The sequence below is a fragment of the Lissotriton helveticus genome, chromosome 12 (genome assembly GCF_964261635.1).
Source record: "Lissotriton helveticus chromosome 12, aLisHel1.1, whole genome shotgun sequence".
NCBI classification, from domain to species: domain Eukaryota; kingdom Metazoa; phylum Chordata; class Amphibia; order Caudata; family Salamandridae; genus Lissotriton; species Lissotriton helveticus.
In genome coordinates, this window is record NC_136073.1 from 316,520,882 (window position 1) to 316,544,062 (window position 23,181).

The 23,181-nt window shown below is 41.0% G+C and overlaps 1 protein-coding gene across 1 annotated transcript in view; it reads right to left on the reverse strand.

Annotated features, from left to right (window-relative positions):
• Window positions 1-684: 684 nt before the first annotated feature.
• LOC144798478 (chromodomain Y-like protein 2) overlaps window positions 685-23,181 on the reverse strand; it is a 593,287-nt gene continuing 570,790 nt past the window's right edge. Inside the window, exon 7 of the mRNA XM_078669376.1 lies at window positions 685-3,690. Coding sequence (XP_078525502.1) covers window positions 3,532-3,690 — 159 coding nt within the window. The 3' untranslated portion in view covers window positions 685-3,531. The remainder of the gene's footprint in view (window positions 3,691-23,181) is intronic.

Sequence of the window (23,181 nt, forward strand, 5' to 3'; positions counted from 1 at the left end):
GTATACACATACATGGAGAATTAAAAACAGATGATCGTATCATCCTCCTTGATGTCAATGAAGACCGGACATCTCAACACAAAAGGGGAAGTAATGGAAATTGTAAAGTGCCTTCAACTTAAGGTTGTAAGTGACACAGCACAAGACTGGATGAAGGGCAAGACTACTGAATGTTCCATATGTAAAAGTCTTGTAATATATGTTGCCGGAAGGTTCACTGTGAAAACAGCAACACAGAGTTAGTACCTCAACTATCTGACTTAGAATGCAGAGTTTTAACCACACTTCTGGAAATATTATTCATTGTGCAACATATTTCTAAGGGAGTTACCTAGTACCCTGTTCAATACAGTTAAGAGAGAGATGACACCAAACTTTGCATTGACTTCATATAAAACATTAACATATTGAGAAAAGGGAGTATATATATATATATATACACATATATATATATATGCTAAAGGCCGTTGTATCGGTCAAAACACGTCATGGCAGGCAGCAGAGAGAAATAAAATAAAATAATTCTTTATTGCCACTAAGAGGAGTTTGTTCATTCCTTTTCGAAGCTTCTGGAGGTTCACAAATGTTTGGAATAACAAAAAACAAACCTATATATATATATATATATATATATATATATATATATAGATATACACACACACATATATATATATATATATATATATATATATATATATATTAGGGTGTGCTGAAAAAGAATCCATAACGATATCTATTACCTATTTGCTTATCTTTAAAGTAAATGCAAGAATCCAGTATGCAAAGCAAATTGAGGGCAATTTCAAATCAACAATCATTTAAAAAAAAAAAAAGTAATTTACGAACTGGTATTTTTGTATTCCAAGCTGTTTGTATCTACTTCTTATGTGCCATTATTCCACATGTGTAGATAAAATGAGGTGTTAATATAGAATCTATCAGTTATAAAATCACAATTCGTTTCTGAAAAACTTGAAAGAAGGCAATGCAAGACTCAAAATCAGTGACTCTTTGTACAGAAAATTAAAATGCAATGCAACAACACAGTAGTGCAGACATATTTGTGTTCGAGAAAACAAAGGGAGTACATTTCCAATGGAAGTTATTCTTGTGGCAGAACTATAACATAATATTACAGAGATGCAGAACAAGAATCAAAGTAACAGTTATTCAAATTGCATGAGAGAGACGGAGTTATTTCTTGGCAATACTATGTAAGTTGTCATGATGAAGCTAAATTACTCATCTGTTTGTATATGCCAATAAAAATGTAGTTACTACTAAAACATCAATAACAATACTGATAAAACATCTTCTTTAGTGGTAGTTCACAGATACTGTAGGATCTGCTAAGAAATTATTGGTCAGGGTCTGCGCCAACCTCACTGTGTGATTATCATATGCCTCTCTAAGCATTTTAATCATCAACTGTTTTTAGCTTTTGCTGCAGTTATGAGTGGCTCAAAGTTTTACAGTATGCATGTTATCACTAGTAAAATAGACAATGGTACTTTGAAATATGATTACTTTAGTGGAAATCTTGCGCAAGCAAGCTGCTCATCACATTTCCCATATATGAGCTGAAGTTGTTGAACTCCCTGAGTTCATGTGCCGATTGTGCTGACAACAGCACAAGATTAGGAAGGAAAACTTTAGGATGCTTGTGTACAAGAGGACAATGCCTGAGAATCTTCAACGATTTTCAAATTTTGGTTTAAAAAAATCTTTTAAAGAAGATTCACACAGCTAATTATGCAGATGAATTCAGAAGATGACTTGAAGTCTTTAAGGCACACCACAATTCCTGTTTCAATTGAAAACAACTGCAGCACTGCCTGTGGAATGTTTGGTTAATTGTTTGTAAAGACTGTATCAAGCTAATAATTCCTATGTCATGTTGGTGTTTTCGAGTATTTCATTTGGATCCGATTGTGTACCATATTTTCTGTTAGACAAATGAGGCCCTCAACTGTCCAACTGTAATAAAATAACTGAAAATGATGGAAAGAAACTCATCCACATTAAAGGCCAAATATATGGATAAATGGTAATAGCCAGCAGGTCATTGCCTTATGCAATAAAACATGATGCAAAAAAAAAAAAAAAAGCAATCCATGCTGTCATGCACAGGATAATTTTGAAATATATTTACATCAATTAAACAAAATATAAAATGCTTCCCATATATCAGATTAAAAGTTTACATTATAAATAGAACTGAATACTATATTTATCGATATGCGGATCTCTGAGTGTAAACTTTGAAGACAACTTAAAAATGTGGGCATACTTTTATCTGAAATTTACAAGTGGATTAAAATCTCAAAATCTTAAAATCTCAAAACAAAGAAGACAGCATGGAAAGTTTCAGTGAATGCATTCCTTCTCTAACATTAATAGCATGAAAAGTAAACTCTCTGTGAGCAAGGGGTAGGTTCTATATAGTTCTAAAATAAAGGTCAACATTCTCAAAATGCTAATTAATTGACATCACAGTGCTATAAATAAGCCCTTACTCATTAAAGAAATGAATCAGCCTAAACATGAATACCTCTCTTCTATGACTCATTCACATTAAGTTCAACATATGTTGCAAGAAATTGTGCATTTTTACATAATTTTGATATATGGGCCAAACACTGACCAAGAATGAGGAATCTATAAAAAAAACATGGCTACCATAAAGTAAGAAAAAATATATTTTGTGCCATTAAGAATTTCAAGTTTCACACTATTTTTTGATTATTCTATAGAATAAGCTAGTCCTAGCGTATAAATGAATACACTACTTAATACAAATGAATGTGGAAAATGGTCTTACAGTACTCAGACGGCTCTTAAAAGCCTTACAACTGTTTCTCTTTGCTATTTGTGATTGTGGCTCATTTTCTAGTTCTATCAGTAATGAGAAGTAAGAAAATAATAGCTATGTGAATTACATACCTCCAAATTCAAATAAATAAATTAGTTTAATTTACAGAAACAATTCTAGTGCTTTCATAAAACTGGCTTTTAAATTATACAAATAATTATCAGGCAGTCTGAAACACATTTATAAAATCATAATATTAAAATAAACAGAATATATTTAAAAGTGCAATTTCAAAGTCTGCTGAATATTACTTTCACAAACATTTTCTGTCCTAACATGAAACTTCACATTTCATTTTTCTGCAACAACAAGGAAACAGAAGAGGCACATCAATTAGTATATCATTGGCATACCTCATGTTAGTGCTCTGTAGCACCTGGAATGTAGTGCACACTTTTCATTTGATAACTTTGTAGATGTGATTGATGAGGAACTGTATCTCCATCCTTACACAAAAGGAGATCCAACCAGATGAAAGTGTTACTTTGTCTTCAGTGATCAGCTCAGTAGCAAGCAGTTGATGGTTGGGCGCTTTGCCACTACTCCAATTCAAAGACGCCTGGCTCACATTTTCAAGTATAATGACAAGTTGACAGAAATGAACTGATGTTTACATCTTGAAACCAGTTTTTTTTTAAATAACATAACGGATGAACAGTTCATACTTCATAAATTTTGTCTTGCAAATAGCTGAACAATGAATCCAGTCCTTTAGATGAGCTCCACAGCTGTTTTAACATCTGGCACTCTTTCTCATTTACATCTTCAAGCACTGATTTCAAGAAACTCCGCACTAAGCATTTTGATTCTTCCAGTACCTAGTGGGGTAATAAAATGACATATATGTATAAATAATACTCAGTTTTTTGGAAAACGTATTTCAATAACCTAGTCCAATATAGTAGTTCTACAAGGAGCACAGTCAAATATGAATCGATACACATTTTTACAAATACACTGTTAAAATATACAAGTAAGGGCATTTCAAATAGGTTATGATTAGCTCATATATAATACCCATAATAACGGAAATGTAATAACAAATGAATCTGAGTTCCCTAATACTCCAATGCCACTCACAGACATGGGTGGAACTTGTTAGGATTGGACTAAACTGTAATTTCAGACAACTGAGGTACCAAAAGCTGTAATCCAAACTAACGCTCTGATCCAAACTAAATGTGCCAGTTAACCATGGTGTAGAGTAAGTGCATTTCTATGTTCCCACTCTCCACAGATTCTGAACCTAATTGGTGCCATGACACCATTGTAACCCCATGCTGAATAACAACGTAGAAGCCAGGGGGGCATGGTCACCAGCCGAAGATAGTGGATGCTCATCTGTGTGCTCCGCTGCTTGCCCTGTGCCATCTGTCCAGATCCGCTTACAGCACTGACACATGTTCCCCAAGGGTGGAGATGATGCTGCCTGCATCCAGTCTCCAAGTGGCAGATTCCCAGGTGCCCCATCCCTAGACTGAAGCAACGCTACGGCCCAATGGCCTGCCTGCCCATTCCACCTGGTGAGGTCTGCCCAGCACCGAGATAGCATGGAGAGAGCCCAGAGGTAACAACTGGGGTGTTGGATTTGAATCCACCTGAGAATGTCCTCCTCCTCCTCCTCCTCCTGAATGCCATGCGGAAGACAAAAAACGTCTTGGCATTTTGGACTGGTGAGGTTGGGTAGTGAGTGTCCCTGTCTGGGTTTTGGAGGTGTGCCTAATTGTCTTGGGGTATCTGGGCCTTGGGGTGAAGCACCTGCCATCAGTGGTCGTTGTCCCCTGGGGCCTGCCCCCGGTGAGTTCAAACTGGGCTGCCCTACCCTAAGTGGCTGGACTTGACTTTCTGATCTGCTGGAGTGGGCCTCTGCCCTACCAGAGACTTATACATTCGCATGCCTACAGGCTGATGGTAGAACGATGCCTTGGCAGTAACAGGCTTGCATTTGGATACTAGTGGCTGGAGTCCTGGGGTCCCAGAGGAGGCGCATACGATGGCTCTAAACAGTATAATAAAGAGTGGTTGAAGTTGTGGCTCCCGGCTGAGGTGCTCTTGACCGGCTTAGTAGTGGAAAGATGCAAAGATTACTGGCAGGCTATACAGACCAGGAAGCTATCCTCCGCAACGCTTGCAAGATAGGGAAACTCCACTGTGGGCTGGGATCGTTTATGCTTTTCACGGAATACATCCTCAAGGTGCAACAACAACGATGTTTCCTAAAAAGAGCTATCCAAAAATAGTATGTGCTGCAGTTCCCGGTGCATTTTAAAGTAATCTATAAAGGCTAGGCATTCTTCTATGTCACAGCTGAGGGTGCATGGTGCTGGGTCAAGGAGCGCCCTGACTTCATTCGCCACCTTCCTCACACGCCACAGAGTCATGTGGCCATGGGAAGGGGTTAATTACTGTATGTGGAGTCAGTTACCATGCTGAATGAGGCGGAACAGGAGTAGACATTGTTCAAATGATTCAATCTTCCATGCTTTGAAGCACCAATGTCTTGTGCCAAATGGAGCATCCTCTGAAGATGTGACTAGGGTTACTTAATGTGGTGGGGGCACAGTTTGTCTGCTAAGATTCACTGCTCTTTTGGTTAAGTGCTGAGTTTTCCGTATTACTGCATCTATGGGTGTTTATTGCCTCTTCAGTTGGTAATGTTTATTTAGTTTGTTGGGTCATTTTAATTGATTTTCTTTTGTTAGGGCAACAGATGCTTCTGGGGCAAAGTGTAAGGTAGGGGTGAGAATTTCTGCATCCTATTGATCAAAGGTGCATAAATTGTGGGGTGCTATTTGAACTTGCTTTATGTTATAGTGCCAGGCTCCAGGATCCTATCCAGGCCATCTCTCTCATACTACACCTGCCCTAGATGATCACTGAATTCACTACTGAGACCTCCAAGGGTTACACCATACGGTCTTGGAATGTTAATGGTTTGAATGACAAATTCAGAAGAAAAGGGATCATGCTCTATGCCAAGCGGCTCCAACCAGCTGTTCTTTTGCATTAAGAAACACACCCACTGGGTACAAACTGTTCTTTCATAGGCACACATGGTTACACCAGGAGACAAGGGGATCCTGAAGGATGGCCATTCTGCTGGGAAAAACTATCCCTGTTGTAGACCAAAAAGTGTCCACGGAGCCCCTAGGCCATTATTGCCTACTCTCAGGGCTCCTCAATGGCATTGTGCAGACACTACTTAGCATCTATTCTCCTCCCCGACTATTGGAACCTACGCTGAAGGCCAATTCCTAGCTTTTGGCTACTTCTTCCCCAGATTTCACCCTTATTGGCGGTGACTTTAATGGGTTAATGCATCCTAGACTGAGGCTAGTAGATAGCTGTGCCTCTAGGACAGGGCAAAGTCGCTAGGACTCATCAATGTCTTGCGGCTACACCATCATGATACTAGATAATACACATACTACTCCCATCCACATGGTACATTCTCCTATATTGACTATTTACATATCTGCGGCTCATAGAAAACATCTCTCTTGAATACGCATGCTGCCTAGAGGATCTCTTGTATAGAAGGTGGTGGTCCCAGTACTATTACATCAAAACTGTGTCAAATTGTATTAAAGAAAATGAATCAAACAGAAATATTAATTGGTACTAGAGTGTTATTTAATCACACCAAGCACCTGATGCACATTATTAAAGGAAACAATTTACTAAAACCATTAAAACATAACGTTGGTGTGCCCAACTGAGTGGGGGGGGGGAGGGAGGTGACTTAAGTGAGGTAGTGAGGCAAGTGACAAACAATATTCAAAAGTATCACAATCAAATTGTTGGGCATGCTATTCAATGCCACATATTCATAATATAGTTCATAACAGATACATTACACTCATTTACGTAGCCATGTACAATAGAAGGTCACAGTGCAAAATGGGCTGTTGGTGATTCCGGCATCAATGGTTTGTCGACGTTTCGACCCCTGAAACCATGTTGGTTGGTTTTAATCCTTACTGACGGGGTCTTCCTCAGGACAAAAGTGAAAGGAAGGGCAGAGGGGCACTGTATCTGATTGAGGGAAAAGGCCTGGTAAGCACAATGTTTATCCAGGGACGATGGGGCTTCGAAGGCTCCGACAAGTGTAGGCGAGAGTGATAAACACTCAGAAAGAGGGGATGAACTCCATACAAATTCTTCAAAGCACTATGAATGCTGCTAGATAAGCTGTGGCCAAACCATTGGTCAAACAGTGAAAATAATCACGAATAACTTCAAGAGATTTAAATAAATTATTCCTCATCGGTCGAGCATCCCGCAGTGAAGGATCCCACCAGTACTTTCCCTCGAGTGGAGACGTTACTCACCTAGGGAAACTAGTATCTAAGTGCGAAACCCAGCGATGACACTGCCTAACGGTAATACCACTGTGGTGATTAATAGACGCCACTAATGCCAAAGTTTGGTTGAGAATTTTGGGAAAAATGTGATAACGCCCGGGTCCTCCTAGATCAGTAGAATTCACTCCCTTTTGATTGAGAACATTATGACACTGATAAGAAGAGTTACACTTCCATCAGCCCCCTTGTTGATCTGATTGGTGGGAGACAGCTTTTGTTCACTGCGCATGACAATAGCCTTTACCCAGCAGAGATATTGGGAACTTAATGTACTATAGTTATTATAAAAGAAGCGGTAAGACTTCAAGGTATGGGTGCCACTGCAACGTACTATGGCAGACTGTAGAGCACTATTGAAGACAATCTCACTTCCTTAATTTCTCCATGTTCCCTAACAATACCCAAGTATTCTGCTCCCCATATCTTTTGCAAAGCTTCATGTGCCTTTCTGAAGGTGAGTAAGGCCCCCTGAGTGTAGTTTGCAAAATGTTGCATGGCACCATTTTCCACGTTGCTGGGCTGGGTAGATGTTAATCTGTACTATTGGGCATTTCATATCGTGCCTATCAAGGACTGGATGGATGGAGATAGAGATGACCCCGCTAACAGACGGGAACTTGAGTTCATTTTCCCACATGGAACTTCACACTTATTGCACACAGTCATTAAATGGCATAGCAAGTTAACAGCAACAAGCTTGTTGTGGCAAGGTACTGGGCCCTCCACAACGGCAAAGCTTTCCGGCTTTGCAGGATGGAAACTAATAGGCATCTCCTATCTTCTAGATGTGTGGAGGGGGTAGCGCTATTAAACATTCCAAGAACAGGTGGTCATCTCCATAACTCACAATTGTACCGCTATTTGCAGCTCAGACACACCTTAGATGCTTAACGTGACAAACTCACAGCTGTCCCTGACTGCAACCCCTTGGAAAGATCTCTAATACTTAATACACTTAGGAAATGGGGCCTCTTCAGACATTATAGGTCACTAGTGAATAATTCTCCTGAGCCCCTGCCTTCACTTAGGGCACAGTGGGAGACTAAATGATCACAAGGCCAATATGGTACCTCATCGTCTGGCAATATCAATGTGCTTTCATCTTATACAATGTATATATTTTCACAAATTCTATTTCTCTCCACTTAGACTTTGGTGGATGGGGAGGGCTGCCAGACCAAACTGCCTTAGATTTACTTCCTCACCCAATACCTCACCTAACACCTTCTTTCACACCATCTGGGAATGCCCTGTGAGCCACCATTAGTGAGGGCTGTTAATGGGCTTCTGAGTGATGTGGTGGGTAGGCAGTTGGAACTTGATCCCAACATAGTCTGAGTTAGTGCTACAGCCAACCTTGGTGGTCCCGGAACCACACAAACAATGGGGGCCTTGAGCTACCTGGTGGCCAAATTAGACATAGCTGGTCACTGGTGGGCCACCCACAGTTAATGAATGGACAAATAGAATGAATGACTACGCCAAACTTGAAGAACTAATTTACGAGGATGACATAAATACATACTTCACAATAGGTCTCCCTAGAGTCGTACCATGGTGATGTGGGGCAATGGGAGCTGCTGAATTATGCAGCATTATGGGGGGTGATGAAGGTGTGGCTCTATATTATGTAGTTGCTTCCCAAATGTATATTGAATGGCTTGCATGTCGAAGACTAATGCAAGTCATATGTTGCAAAGGTATGTTCTGCTTAAATTAAAAAACAATTAAAGGAGTTTTTAAATAATCCTTTTTTAAAACAATGTAGCAGCTACGCAAAAATGTTTTAATTTCATCACAGGCCAAGAAGGGTAATCCAACACAGGAAGCCTGTTCTGTAAAATATTTTCTGATTTAAAACATCGACAGAAAATATAAGGTGTGAGGAAGAATCTTTATTCAGACACTCGTTGTACAGCCTAACAAATACAAATATAGCTCTCAGAAGGATCATTCACTTACTTAGCAGTAATCCTCATAGTTTCACATTCTGCAGTACTGGGTAACTATAAATACTGCTCACTGGAGTCTAGATAAAAATCTTCGGAAGTGGCTAACTTATGTGCTCCAAACTTTTTCACAGTTTCTGTACCCAGCGACGTGACAGGTAGGAGCAAGGAATAGCCACCTTTATAGTCCTACTTGCTCACATTCAATCGCTTGCACACAAGGAAGAAAAAGTAGGCATGGGGTATGGTCAGATACTGACTTCCTAAATTCGGTCATATTGAGAACACTGGTGCAAATGATAACTGCTTGTATGTCTTTTAGCTATGGTGTCAGGAGATTCGTTTATCTTCAAAGGGGTGACAACGTTTTACAGAAAGTTTGCCATACTTAATGGAAATCACTGTATGCCTGGTGGTGCATTTTTCAAGACTGAAGTCACCAACCTTTGCCTAGACAGACCAACAACCCCATTATGAGTACTGTGGCATTCCCAAAACGTCAAGGGATTTGGTTTTCAGGTTGTTAAGCCCCACAGGAACACTTTGAGAAATCAAATACAGCTTTACTTTACTTACGGTGAAGGTCTTTTTACTTATAATCTGCAACACGAAATGCACAAGTAATAGTCAGTTAGATGAAGGAAGAGGGACTTCTAACCAAGACTGAATTTAGTGCCCTTTTGCAACTTACACCACCAACAACAAGCAATGCAATTTGCTGCTAACACCTTCACATATTCAGATTTATTTGGTTTTTGTGCTACTTTTTGGGTGCCTAGGCAGATATCTTTGCCAATCTGCATGCATGTGGCAAGTATGTAAACAGATTCAGATTGATTGGAAACTAATGATATTTAACCTTCAACACACACATTTGAGAGACAATATGAAAAAGTAACTTCAAACGTTTAGGTTCTATGTATCTTTTGACTTTCCACAAAGGTAAACGCTGGAGATTCCAGTACAAAGATAATAAAGAAAAATTGTAAAAGGTTTAGGCACATGATTGCCCTAGTAAGAACCATGAGCTGTCCGCCTCCACACAATTTGCAGGTTAGACGCCCTTGGAGCAACAGCTCACGCAGTCACTCCCTTGTTTCAATTACCTTGCTTGTTCCCACCCCTGATGTAGGAATACCGGAAATGCGAAAGACCACATCTCACATTGATTTCACAGACGATAAGGAGCTCCGAGCTTCCAGCCACAAAGCTACTTTATTTTTTTTATTTGATTTTACTCCCGTCAGAACTTTGCTGGTCCTCTGCTGTCAGCCATGTCAGGTATCTGTTGTAAATACTATCTATGGTTAATATCTATATGATCCCAGTTTCTCTATGTACTCCCTACATTCCAGAAGATGTATCACACTGACTCTACACTCCATGTTCATGTTCTGTGGTAAATAAATAATTACCCTGGCAGAATTTCTAGGCATTAACAAAGTATCATGCATCAAGTGAGAAGCAGAGTCCGTGGTATCTGAGTTAAAATGGGCTTTATTCCAATAACTCGAGTCAAAGGGAGAATATGTTCCATCACCTCTGAGGTTCAGGAAGAGTCTTCTAACAATTATTTACTGAACATAGTATATATACATTTCTTGTACATAGGCTAAGCAGAGCAAGGAAGAAAATGAGATAAGAACATGTGGGTGTACATGAGGGTGTGTACTTTGATGAGTCATAGGTAGGTGATAGGTAGGTGTCATAGGTGGGTGGGTACTTAGGAGGAGTTTGCATGACCAGCTGGAACTCTGCCCTACTTGTGTGCAACTTGGACATGACGTGCAATTGACGTGTAACTGGGATGAAGCTGACTTTCAACCTAGTAGAGAGATCTCTTGTGTCAAGGCGACTTGAGCACGTCTTGTACAATCTGATATGATAGGGGATGTATTATCTGGAGCACAAGTTGTTCATCACTAAAAGACAGAGAGGGCATATTTATTCGTTCATTGCATGAGCTTTCTATGGGTGCAAGCACTGTGATTTACTTAAATGGAGACAGAATGGCTAGGCCCTATCTCCCTCGGACGGGTTCTGTGTACTTTTCCTCACCGGGAAGGGATGCCACTCTGTACAGCAGATGGATAACTGTTATTCATAATACTGTCTTGGCAGGCTTCTTGCTGACTTGACTGCAGCTCAGTATGCCAAGAGTCATGAAAACATTAATTCAGAAAGTGGTTTCAGGCTCAACCAGTACGATATTTATTTAAAAGAGCACAATGCAGAATGCAAATACATGGGCCTTCATTTTAGCTTAACGTTTGGGAGACTTGATGACTTGACTTGCAGGACATGTTTGCAGAGGCCTAGTGATTCAGGCCACTACGGGAAATATGCATGGGTGACATGCACATGACATGTAACATAGGGTATATGTAGTGGACATATTTGGTCAGGCAAAATATCATTTTCCTCAGTCAGTTGGAGTTTGGTCAGCAGGCGTTGGATCACTCTCTGCCGTTCTCCTGAATAAACCCGCTTCTCAAGCCAAGAGGTGTCTGGAGCTTATTTACGAAATTGTGGCGACGTTTGACTGCTGGCCAGAGAAAGTAGAGGACGTGCCAGGAGCGAAATTCACGTTGTGAAAGTAGCGCGCTACTCTGCAACAGTGGATCCCACCAGTACTTTCCCTCGAGTGGAGACGTTACTCACCTAGGGAAACTAGTACCAAAGTGAATATATGTTTACCAACACTAATTAGACTCCTCACGGAAACTTCAATTACTGAGCAGTCCAGAAAACAGTAGAGTGAGGAGTTATGGATGCAGAGAAAAAAACCTTTACCCAGTTCTCTGGGTAAAGGTTACTTACTTATAACTACTACCCCTCCTGGCGTTTTGCCTATAAACCAGGACTCTCCAAGCTTCTCTGTCCATGGCTTTTCTTTCAATCTGACTTAAGAGTAACTCATCTCCTTGAAGTCAGCCTCAAGGTCTTAGTGCCAGGTGTTTCTTGGCCTTCCTCTTTTCCTTTTTTTCATTGAGGGTTCCAAGTCTGGGCTTGCCTGGTTAAGTTTGATGAGGGCTTGAGCAGGGTGTGACCTATCTATCCCCAGTGTCTTTTCATGATTCAATCATTAGCAGGGGAGTTGAAAAGTCTTCTGCCATAGGTCATTGTTGCTGATGGTGTTTGGCTAATGGCTAATGGATTTTCCTCAGTCTGGACTTTTTTAATGGCAGTCACTGTTGTCCTCTGATTATATTTTTGTGTTAAAAAGTCTGATCTTGGTTTGAAGCATTAGGTCCTTGGAGCTCCAGGTCTTCTTTAGCTGAATAAAGGAAGCCCTTGCTTTTCAGATTCTTGCCTTGACTTCAGGGTCTGTTCCACCCTGTGTGTCTATGACACTGCCCAGTTAGGTGAGGGCCTCAACCTCTTACAGTGCATCACCTGCAAGAGTGACTGCAGTTGTGCTGGTCGTGTTAGCCTTATAGGCAGGCATTATCCTGTATAAAAACAAACAATGAAATAAATGTTGGGATGCTGACGATTGTTTGTATTGGGAATAGGGGAACACCAGTAAATGCTTCATTGAAGTATTTGTTTTCTCTTAATTTGCAGCTCTGATGATGTCCAGTGAGGACAAAACGCGTTGGCTGATTTATCTGTTGTAATATTTTCTGGATTAAATAATTTGAAGTTTTTTTTAAATAAACCACAAAATGCGATATTCATCAAAGACTGCCTATGGACTTTTCTTGCATGAGACTACTACTTTAGCAATTGACGTCTGAAAATTGTGAATAAAGGCACTCCTTTCTGCATAGGTTGTGAATTTGGATGATCCGTGGCCCAGTGGCAGTGGGACCATTGAAAGTTGAGCGCGGAGGAACTTACAAAATGATTAGCCAGTATTATACACCAGTGCGCACACTTCCAAGCCCTCACCGCCTGTCAAGTTGGATGAATCATTTTTAACGGGCAGGTGCGGCATGGTGTTGGTTGACAAGGATTCAATTGAACATTTTTTCAAACAGAATCATGTATGACAATGGTGAGAAACTATTAGCAGAATTATTTCAACAAAGTAAAACGGGTATAACTGAAGTCAACAGAAATCTCCCAAGTAGTGGTCTAAAAAGCAAATTTCAGAAACTGGAAAAATTGAAAAAAATTCAACTGTCCAAATGGTGGGACGGCATCACGCTGAAAAATTATGTAGACCAAAGAGGTGTACCAAGGGGTTTGCGATTTAGAGTTTTCCCCACCTTTGACGACCAGGATGACAATCTTCTTAAAGAGTGGGAGGAGAACTTATACTCATCGTCCCTTTGCATGATGCATATTCTTATAAAAAATGAAGAAAGAAAGGTGGAAAAATTAAAACTTCAGATTGTTGAATTAGAGAAAGAGATTAAGGATATGAATGTGCCAGAATTAACTGAGAAAAATTATACTATTCTAAAAGTGATTGTTAACAAGCACCAACTCCAGATTAAAGATAAGAAACTAGGGTACAGTTAAATCAGGAGGGATGAAAGAGACTATAATCTAGTAAGGGTATTCACCTTCGGAAAAAGTTTTGATGCAGTGCAAAAACCCAAATTAACTGAAGGGGGCTACTAATATTGTGGGATCTAGGCCCACAACCAGCTCTTCCTTTTCCGAGGAAATACAAAGGATGTACAGGGTAAAGAAAAAGGTTTTATTAGAACAAGGAGCAGCAGGCGGAGGCGGAGAAAATACAAGAATAGGTACGCACAGCCAGAACAAGATCAGGAGATAGGTGAGATCAGGGGACCTGGAGTCACTGAATCTGAGGAGTGTAGTAATTTAGAAGTGATTAATTTGTCAGACGGAGTCCTGAGCCTGCATGAATTGTCCTCTTAAAAAGAGGGCTTTCCTTATGTCCAGATAGGATGTGTAACTTTACTGATTTAGAGATTGATCTATTCAAGCTCGCCAGACGACTAAAATTGAAAATCTTTTTTTCCACTGCTGATAAACCTGTGAATGTACAAAAGATACAATTTAAGGATAAGAGTTAACAATCGCACATATGCGTGATGTACAGCTACTTTTATCATTGACCGAGGGGGAAGATTACGGGATAGAAGATGTGTTGGATATCCCAACCGATTATGGATGTACTAGTGGTCTGAAACCAGATTCTATATTTGTGTCACCAGGGCAACAATTTACAGCGATAGACTTGTTTGTGAAGAGAAAGATGATTGAATTGCACAAATCGGAAGACCTAGGGGGTAGAGGTAACGCCAACTACACTAAGAGGGTGAATATTGCAAAGGAGGAACGCTGAGCTTTAGCTGACTTGAAGACTGACAAAAGCATAGTGATAAGGGAAGCTGATAAGGGCAGGCACATAGTCATAATGAGAAGAACTGGTTACAGCAAGGAAATCAGGGGACAGCTCAGTGATGGCACCTGTTATAAGAAATTGCAGTGCAATCCCACTAAGGAAGCAGGTAGACGCATCACTGAAAGACTATACACGTGGAAATAGCAGGGGCTGTTAGATGAGCAAGAATTCAATTATCTTAACAATACCAGCCCCACTTATCCCCATATATATATGTATATAACTATGACATTTCACCAAAGGTACACACCAGGGGTATTCTATTTAATACACGCTTAGCACCGGCATCAATAGCAGCTTAACATAAAGCAACCTTGTGCAACTGTCCGATAGATGGCACTTTGTGGAACTAGCACCTTGGCTTCATCTCTCTTTTATTTAGTTAATCACACATGCAGAGCAGAGACTTATGGGCGCGTTAATGTTTTCTTTATCTCCACACTTCAGAGTTCTGTGATGTCACACATGGGCAGATACGAACTCCCTATTGCTCACACTGTTTAAAGTCAATAATTTTTGTAAACATTATGCCTTAAATACGTTTACATTATTTTTGTAATTGAGTGTATTCATACTGAAAATGCTGGCATATATCGTACGATTTTTTTGTTGCTTATGCAATGTCATGCTCGTAATGTAGTAGGAAACAACTATGTCTATAGTGGTGCTCGTGTGTTAACCATAGCAACGCTGCCATGAGTGAAGTGTATTTAATTTGTAAACTAGTGTGTCCTAGACGTAGTGACCAAGGGGGTACGCAGCCGAAACGCGTCTAGCCTTTGTTGGATCATTAAAAACTTTGTGCCAGTATTTCACGGAGTCTGTGCCTGACTGTTCGGCGCCACCAGGACTGAAAGAGAATATATATATATATATATATATATATATATATATATATATTCACTGAAAAAACCATAGGTTATAGACCATATATAGTTAGGAATTAGCATTTAAAAAACCTTATTTTACTCACACAAAACCATTGAAATTCCATATATAGTTAGTTGTACTAACTACATATCGCGCACCCGCAATCCACTGCTGATGATGTCACATATTACATCATTCATGACATGGTCAGTGACATCACTGATGACATCACTGATGACATCTCAAATGACATCACTGATGACATCTCATTTGACATTACTCATGACATCATTCATGTGATGATACGATGAACCTCTTCAGACTCTAATATAACCTTAGATACACTCAGTGTAAACAGACACTCACAGACTGTCACTCATCCATGGAGTTACTCACACACCTAATCAGTCTTGCAAAGAATCAATCACACCTCCATTTCCTCAACTATATAGTTAAACACACCTTACTTATTGAAACATATAATAACACATATTTACTCTGTTATACAATCCCTGATACAAGTTCACAATAATCCATACAGCCACTCACACATTCACTGGCTCTTATGCACAGTTATTTATATATGTCAACTACCACATGTACTGTGTTTTACATATGTACTTACTTTGACATGTAGCACTGAGATATCCATTCACTCACCAATACACTCATGCACACAGTAAACCGCCCATACAGCTGTTTCCACATGCACTTTTGAACCCATACATCTAGTGAATCAACTGCTCACACATATATGCACAGAGTCATACACCTCCCAGACACCCACACACACACACTCAGTCTCCCATACAAATACTTGGCCAACTAATCAATAACCCATATAGTTAGTCATATAGCTAATGATCAACAATTGCATCAGATTACAAAACAACAGACACAATGGTGCACAATTTAAAACAGTTTAGTCACTAACCCATGCACTCAGTGAGACACATTTAATCACTCACTTATACAGTCAGTCATGCACCTACTAAATACATCATCCAGACACTTATACATCCACTCATTCTTCAATATATAAGACATATTTTAACTTTACAGAAACATACAGTCACTGGATGTTGTCATCAGTGATGTCATCAGTGATGTCATTTGAGATGTCATCAGTGATGTCACTGACCATGTCATGAATGATGTAATATGTGACATCATCAGCAGTGGATTGCGGGTGCGCGATATGTAGTTAGTACAACTAACTATATATGGAATTTCAATGGTTTTGTGTGAGTAAAATAAGGTTTTTTAAATGCTAATTCCTAACTATATATGGTCTATAACCTATGGTTTTTTCAGTGAATTTTCAAGGTTTTGTAAATGCTAATTCCTAACTATATATGGTCTATAACCTATGGTTTTTTCAGTGAATTTCATAGGTTTTTTAATAGCAAATCTTTATAAAAATAATACATTTTAAATCGAATTTTATATTTTATAATTTTTTTATTTTTTTTAATATTATTTTTGGTGCGCTCCCGGGGCGCGGACAGGTGAACGCACGGGTAAGCGCAATCTTGCGGTGCGCCCCGGGGCGCGTACTGATGCGCGTCCCGGAAGCGCTATTGCCGCGAACGAAAACAACATCGTGACGTATCGCGTAGCCACCACGCCTTGCGTCATAAGACACGTATCGCGTAGCCGCGAGATGCGTCTTATGACGCACCGCGTAAGCGCACCCGGAAGCGCATACGATCGCGCAACGTAAGCGCCCCGATGCGCTTACGATACACGCCCGGGACGCGCCCCGGGGCGCGTAGCGTAAGCGCGTCAAACCATGTGACTTTAAAATAACACTTTTCATTGGTTCAGAACTTTTTTTTTTCCAAATTGTGTGAAACCCACCCATTTCTCTCACTATTGCTTTGTACTTGGAGAGAGCAAGAGCTGTTCTGTCTACTCTATCTCCTACTTTTCTGATCTCCAGCAATGGCTGCAAGAGAGTCATCCAGCAGTGATTCAGATGGATTTTTAGATGAGGACCCTCCTCAGCAAAAGAAAAAAACCCATTTCATCTGGAAATTTTACGACATCCCTGAAGGACAGAAAAAAGTCAACGCTCCCAAAGTAACCTGCAAAATATGTGGGAGTAGTTTATCCAGAGGCAATCCTCTGAAAAAATATAGTTTTGGGAATGCTAATTTGATCAGGCATGTGAAAAGAAGACACCCTAACAACTTTGCCAGGGAGAGTGTCAGAGAGCTGGCACGGAATGTACCAAAAGATGGCGGCAGCACCTCCACTGGTGGAGCAACACCTTCGGGACCACCCCGTGGAAGAATGGTCCCTAACATTCAGCCGGTGTTTGCAGGCATCAAATTTTTGTGCACGGAGTGTGACGAACTGCTCTGCTATGGGGAGCAGAGTGTTGAACTCATTGCCCTAAAGAAACAGCAACACCGCTGCTCTTCCAGTCCCTAAATTTTCTAATTTTTTTGCTCCTGTTGAGCAGTTTTGGAGTCCTTGTTTTTGTTTTTCCCTTGACAAAAATCCCAAAAAAATATAAAATTGTTTTAAAAAGTCTAAAAAAATATAAAACAACAAAAACAAAAAAAAATATATAAAACAACAAAATCAAAAAAAAAGTTCTTTTCAGAACTACCTCCAATTTATAAATAGAAGCTTTTTTTTTTTTTTTTTTTAAAGTCTGTCATTTTTAATCTCCATGGTACGCTCCCCCGTACGCTCCCCGGTGCGCGTACCGGGCGTTCCCCTCCCCCCCGCGAAAATTGATTTTTTTTTTTATTTTTTTTTCACCCGCGGGAGCCTTTTATGGCCCCCACATCAAAAGTAGGGGGTCAGGGGGGTGTACCCTGCCCCCTTTTGCTCATTCCCCCCTTTGATTCTTGCCACCTCTTGTGTCTCAATCCTACCGAGACACAAGATGGCGGCCGCTGCGGACTGTTTCGAATGTTTACAGACACCCGAGAACCAATCAGCTTGCCGTGCGCAAGTCGCGTGGCGCGCCTGGAGCGCTCCCCGGTACGCGTACCGGGCGCGGCTCTAGATATATATCTTTTTTTAAACCTAATTTACTCAAAATTCACAGGACCACATATCTTGAGACCTAGCAAAGGCACATCGGGCAAACAATATCTACAATTTTGCCAAGTTTCGTGGAAATCCATTCAGCCGTTCGAGCTAAAAGTGAGGCCAACCGCCCTATGGGAAATTGCATGGCAAAAACACGTTTTGGGACCCCCCTTTTTTCTCGGCCCCCCCTTGACGACCCCCCCCCCAAATTTTCAGGGGCTGCTCAGAAACAAAATGTTCCATTTTCCTGAAAATTTCAGCCAATTCCGTCCACAAACGCCAAAGTTATTAGACATAGAATTTTCAAAAATCACATAGAGAAAAAATCCTAACTATATATACCTACTGGCGACCGCCAGTAGGTAATATATATATGGTTCATTGCCTGACGATCTGTGAGCAAGGGCGGATGCCCGAAACGCGTCAGATATAGTGACTCTACTTAAATAAATATCTTTTTGCCCAAGAAATACGTTGGATTTGCGTGGTCTCTACTATCGCGGTGGCGGTGTGGTGGGAGACTACTGTGGATATATATATATGGGAGAAGCAGGTGCTCTGGAATGACCAAACTGAAAAATGGGCCCATAATGTATCAAAGTGGCTAAGATACATAGATGATATCCTTTTTGTATGGAGGGGGACAGAGAGACCTTAATGATTTTGTTGACTGTTTAAATTTGTACTGCTGTTAACCTCAGATTCACAAGACACTATAGTCAAACCTCTGTCGAATTCCTGGACCTCACACTCACAGTGGAAAGAGTGAGAATAAGTACCAACTTATTCAGAAAAAGCTCGGCTGGAAATTCCATCCTCCATGCTGCCAGCTTCCATCCCCCTAGCTTTAGATGGGGTATACCTTACAGCGAATTCCTCAGAGCTAAACGTAACTGTAGCTCTGAGGAAACATACACACAGGCTAAACAGGAAATGAAGGCAAGGTTCCTAGACAGTGGATACTCCAAAAAGGCTCTCCGCCAAGCTGAAAATAGAGTTGAGTCCCAGCTCAGAGAGGAAATCCTGAAACCCAACATGGAAATTCCCAGTGAGGATAAGGATAAGCCTGCCCCCAGATTAATTACCAAGTTTTGCAGTCAATCTAATCAGATTTGCAAAATCCTTAAAAGCAGATGGGACATCCTCAGACAGGACCCCATATTAAGGATTGAGATAATCCATAACATACAAAAGAAATACATCATTGAGGGACATTTTGGTCCAAAGCCACTTCCACCCTAAAGAACACAATGGGCTCAAACAGAACAAGAGGTTACGCAAATGCAGAAAATGCAAAGCATTTAAACATAGCACCAATGTTACAGAGACTACCCTAGAAAGAACCAAGACCCAATGGAAAATACCACAAATAATAACTTGCAACACCGAGGTTGTAGTTTATGCCATTGTTTGCCCCTGTGGCCTTTGATACATTGGTTCCACCAATTTTTATATATATATATATATATATATCTATATATGAAAATACAACGGCCAAAAACAACGGAGTGCATGTGTGTATGTGTGGTGCTGTCCACTTTTTAACAAAACGCTAACAATAATCTGCATGAACAATGTGGTCAAAAGGCATAAATACGAGCCGGATGTGTTTGTAATATCGGGCACTAAAAAGAAAAATATATCGTGGAAAATATATCACTGAATCAGTACTTTTTTCACCACAGGGCAACACGAATATGACGATACCAATTTTTTAATATTCCACGTAATGATGATGTGTCATACTGACAACCAACAGGTTGTTTATTTTGTTGTTTTTTCTCCACTTTTCTCTCCACAGATACCGATTTGGTAAAAACCTTTTGAGGAGGTCATTCAGCCTCCACACCTTTCTTTTTTCAGTTGGGCTTCCTATTTTTGCGGTCAGCTTGTTATGAAATAATAGGCATATAACATTGATACTATTATCTCAGAGTGCAGTAGGGATCACAATAGGTCCTGATGAGTAAAACAGTAGGGGACTGCTTACGAAACATGTCGACCAAATAGAGAGTACACCTAACTAGGATTCACCCCCTCCTTCCCCCTTTTTTAACGTTCCCAGCCAGAGATACGAATAAAGTTTATTTTTTTCTACTAGCCAGGGAATTTTTAATTAATGTTGCTATTTCATACCTTTCCCTATCACTCAAATCACTCGCACTTATCACACATAAAGTCTATTATCACAAAATCAAGTGTTCCCGCGAAGTCCTAGGTCGAAGCACGCCCCGCCCCGTAGAGGGACGGGAAGACCCCTATGATGAATCATGACACTATGGGATTCATAGTGCGTGAGGGGTATTTTAAAAACACATAGTGCTTTCCCCGCATTCATTGACGGTGGTTAGCTAAAACAACACATCACAAGCACAAATATGTATATTTAAAAAAAACTCTAAAAATCTGATCAAGGATAGAATCTCGTTGTTTATATATGGTCAGGAATGACAACAGGGATAATGTGTTTCTCTACTAAGAGTAACAAGCCTCAGTGGGAGGAGCAAATACACTTTGGATAAACTTATAACGGAGAATGGGGATATGATCTAGAGATATGGTGCAGTTCCACTTTGGAGTAGGCTTTAATGCCGATAGATTGGACAAGAGGGCTTTTGACACTGATCTGGGGCAGTAAGACCCGTGATTGATGTTGAATGATTAGTCAGTATATTTTCTGACCCTTATTCTTGTTTGTAAGATATAGATAATATGTTGAACGGGGACAGTGTGGACTGGATGAGTTCAGAATCTTATGCTCAACTCATTAAATTGTTTCAAAATTACGAAGGCCATGATGATTGGATGTGGAATGCATATAATAGAGAGAAAAGTGATGAGAAGTTTAGTTTACACTACGGTTTAATGCGGTTGCATAAAATTATGGTTGAGGCAAATGCAGGAAATTACTGAATTGTGAGTGGCTATTGTAAGTGAAATACAGGTCCTTTGAATTTATCAGGGTCACGGGGTGTAGTGAACCTTTTGGTTCAGATTTACACTTTCGAGATTAAACACAAGGGACTAGTGACTCAGAGAGAGACTAGGAATTGAAGGAGAATAGTTTACAAACTTAACGATCAGGCTTGTTGCTGGGACAAGAATTGGAGGAGCGAGTTAGAACGCCCAAATCTCACCAATGAAGGTTATTCACCTGAGATGGTTAGATATATGCAATGGAATTGAAGGGGGATAGTTTACAAGCACAACAATCTGGCTTGTTGCTGGGACATTAATTGCAGGAGTGAGATAGGATGCCCAAATCACACTTATGAAGGTCTAACGAGGGCTATGACCATAATCAGGTAGACCAGGCAATGGGTTCATCCACGCGGTAGTCAGGGGAGACATGATTAGCTTATGCTGGGACATGATGTCACATAGCAATAGGTTAGCAGCAAGCCAATGGGACTGCGGTATTATGTGGGACCAGTGAGGAAACACCTTTCTAGTATGTTAAGTAGATGAATGGAAATAGCCCAATTTGATTGTCCCGTGAATCTCTTCAAATAGAAGGCAAAATTCTGTGGGTAGCTCATGGCGGAAATGATTGAACCGGCCGAGCGAGATGACGCATTGGATTTGAGCACGCTGCAACACAGGTTAGACGAGAGAACAGGAGTGAATATTGCTTAGAGGGCGACCACAGCAACTGCTTAATGGGTGGGACGGTTTCTCTTTGCCTATTGCGGAAGGGTGCTAGTTGCTGGTACAGTGTATAGTGTACTTTGGTAGTAAGTGAGCACCCTGGTGGGGACTATTTGTAGTAGGAGAACTGGGTTAAGGGGGTGGTTTGAGTGAACCCCTGGCATTTGTAGAATGATAGCAACTACGATTGGGCATGGCGCTCAGTTGAAACTTTAGGTGCCGCACTGAAATGGATCCAGTCATTCCTGGTAGACAGGAGTTTTCAGGCCCGGCTGGGGGACTGTTACTCTAGAGACATTAACTTGGGTCAGGGCGTACCTCAGGGTTCGTCCCTGAGCCCTACGTTATTTAATCTATATGTCTCCCCAGTGGCAGCCATAGTTGAGCCCCATGGGCTGCGCATAGTGTCCTATGCTGATGACGCGCAGCTGGTCATCTCCCTATCGCCCGCTCCCGGTCTTGCTGCTGACAAGTTCAGAGCATGCATGCAGGAGCTGGCTTCCTGGATGTCGACCAACTGCCTAAGGCTGAATGGCAGCATTACAGAGGTGCTCGTGGTGGGGGGCAGTCGGTGTGGTCATCGGCATGGTGGCCGTCCTGTCTGGGGTCAGTTCCTACTCCTTGTCAGTAAGCCAAAAACCTGGGCATTTGGCACGATGAGGAGCTAACATTTGCGCCCTAGATTAGTCGCATGGTGAGGGTATGCTTTGGCGTTCTGAAAGGCCTGCGGAAGACTCTTGAGCTTCACCCCACGGAGGCCCGTAAGACGCTGGTGCATGCCTTGGTCACTGCAAGGTTGGATTATGGCAATCTTCTTTACTTGGGTGCCACGGGAAAGAGCCTTGACCGCCTTCAGGTGCTACAAAATGCAGCGGCTCGCTTGGTCCTGAGGCTACCCAAAAGATCTGCCTCCAAGACAGCGCTGCAGGCACTCCATTGGCTTCCAGTCAAGAGCAGAATTGAGTTTAAGGCTCTGTGCATGTACCACCGTGCCACGTGCCACGTGCCACGCCTGAAATGGCAGAAACCGGTCCCCGGAAGCTTGTTTCCTTCCCAGTATAAGAATTGGCTTGGTAGTTTGGTTTGCCCTGTTCCCATCATGCA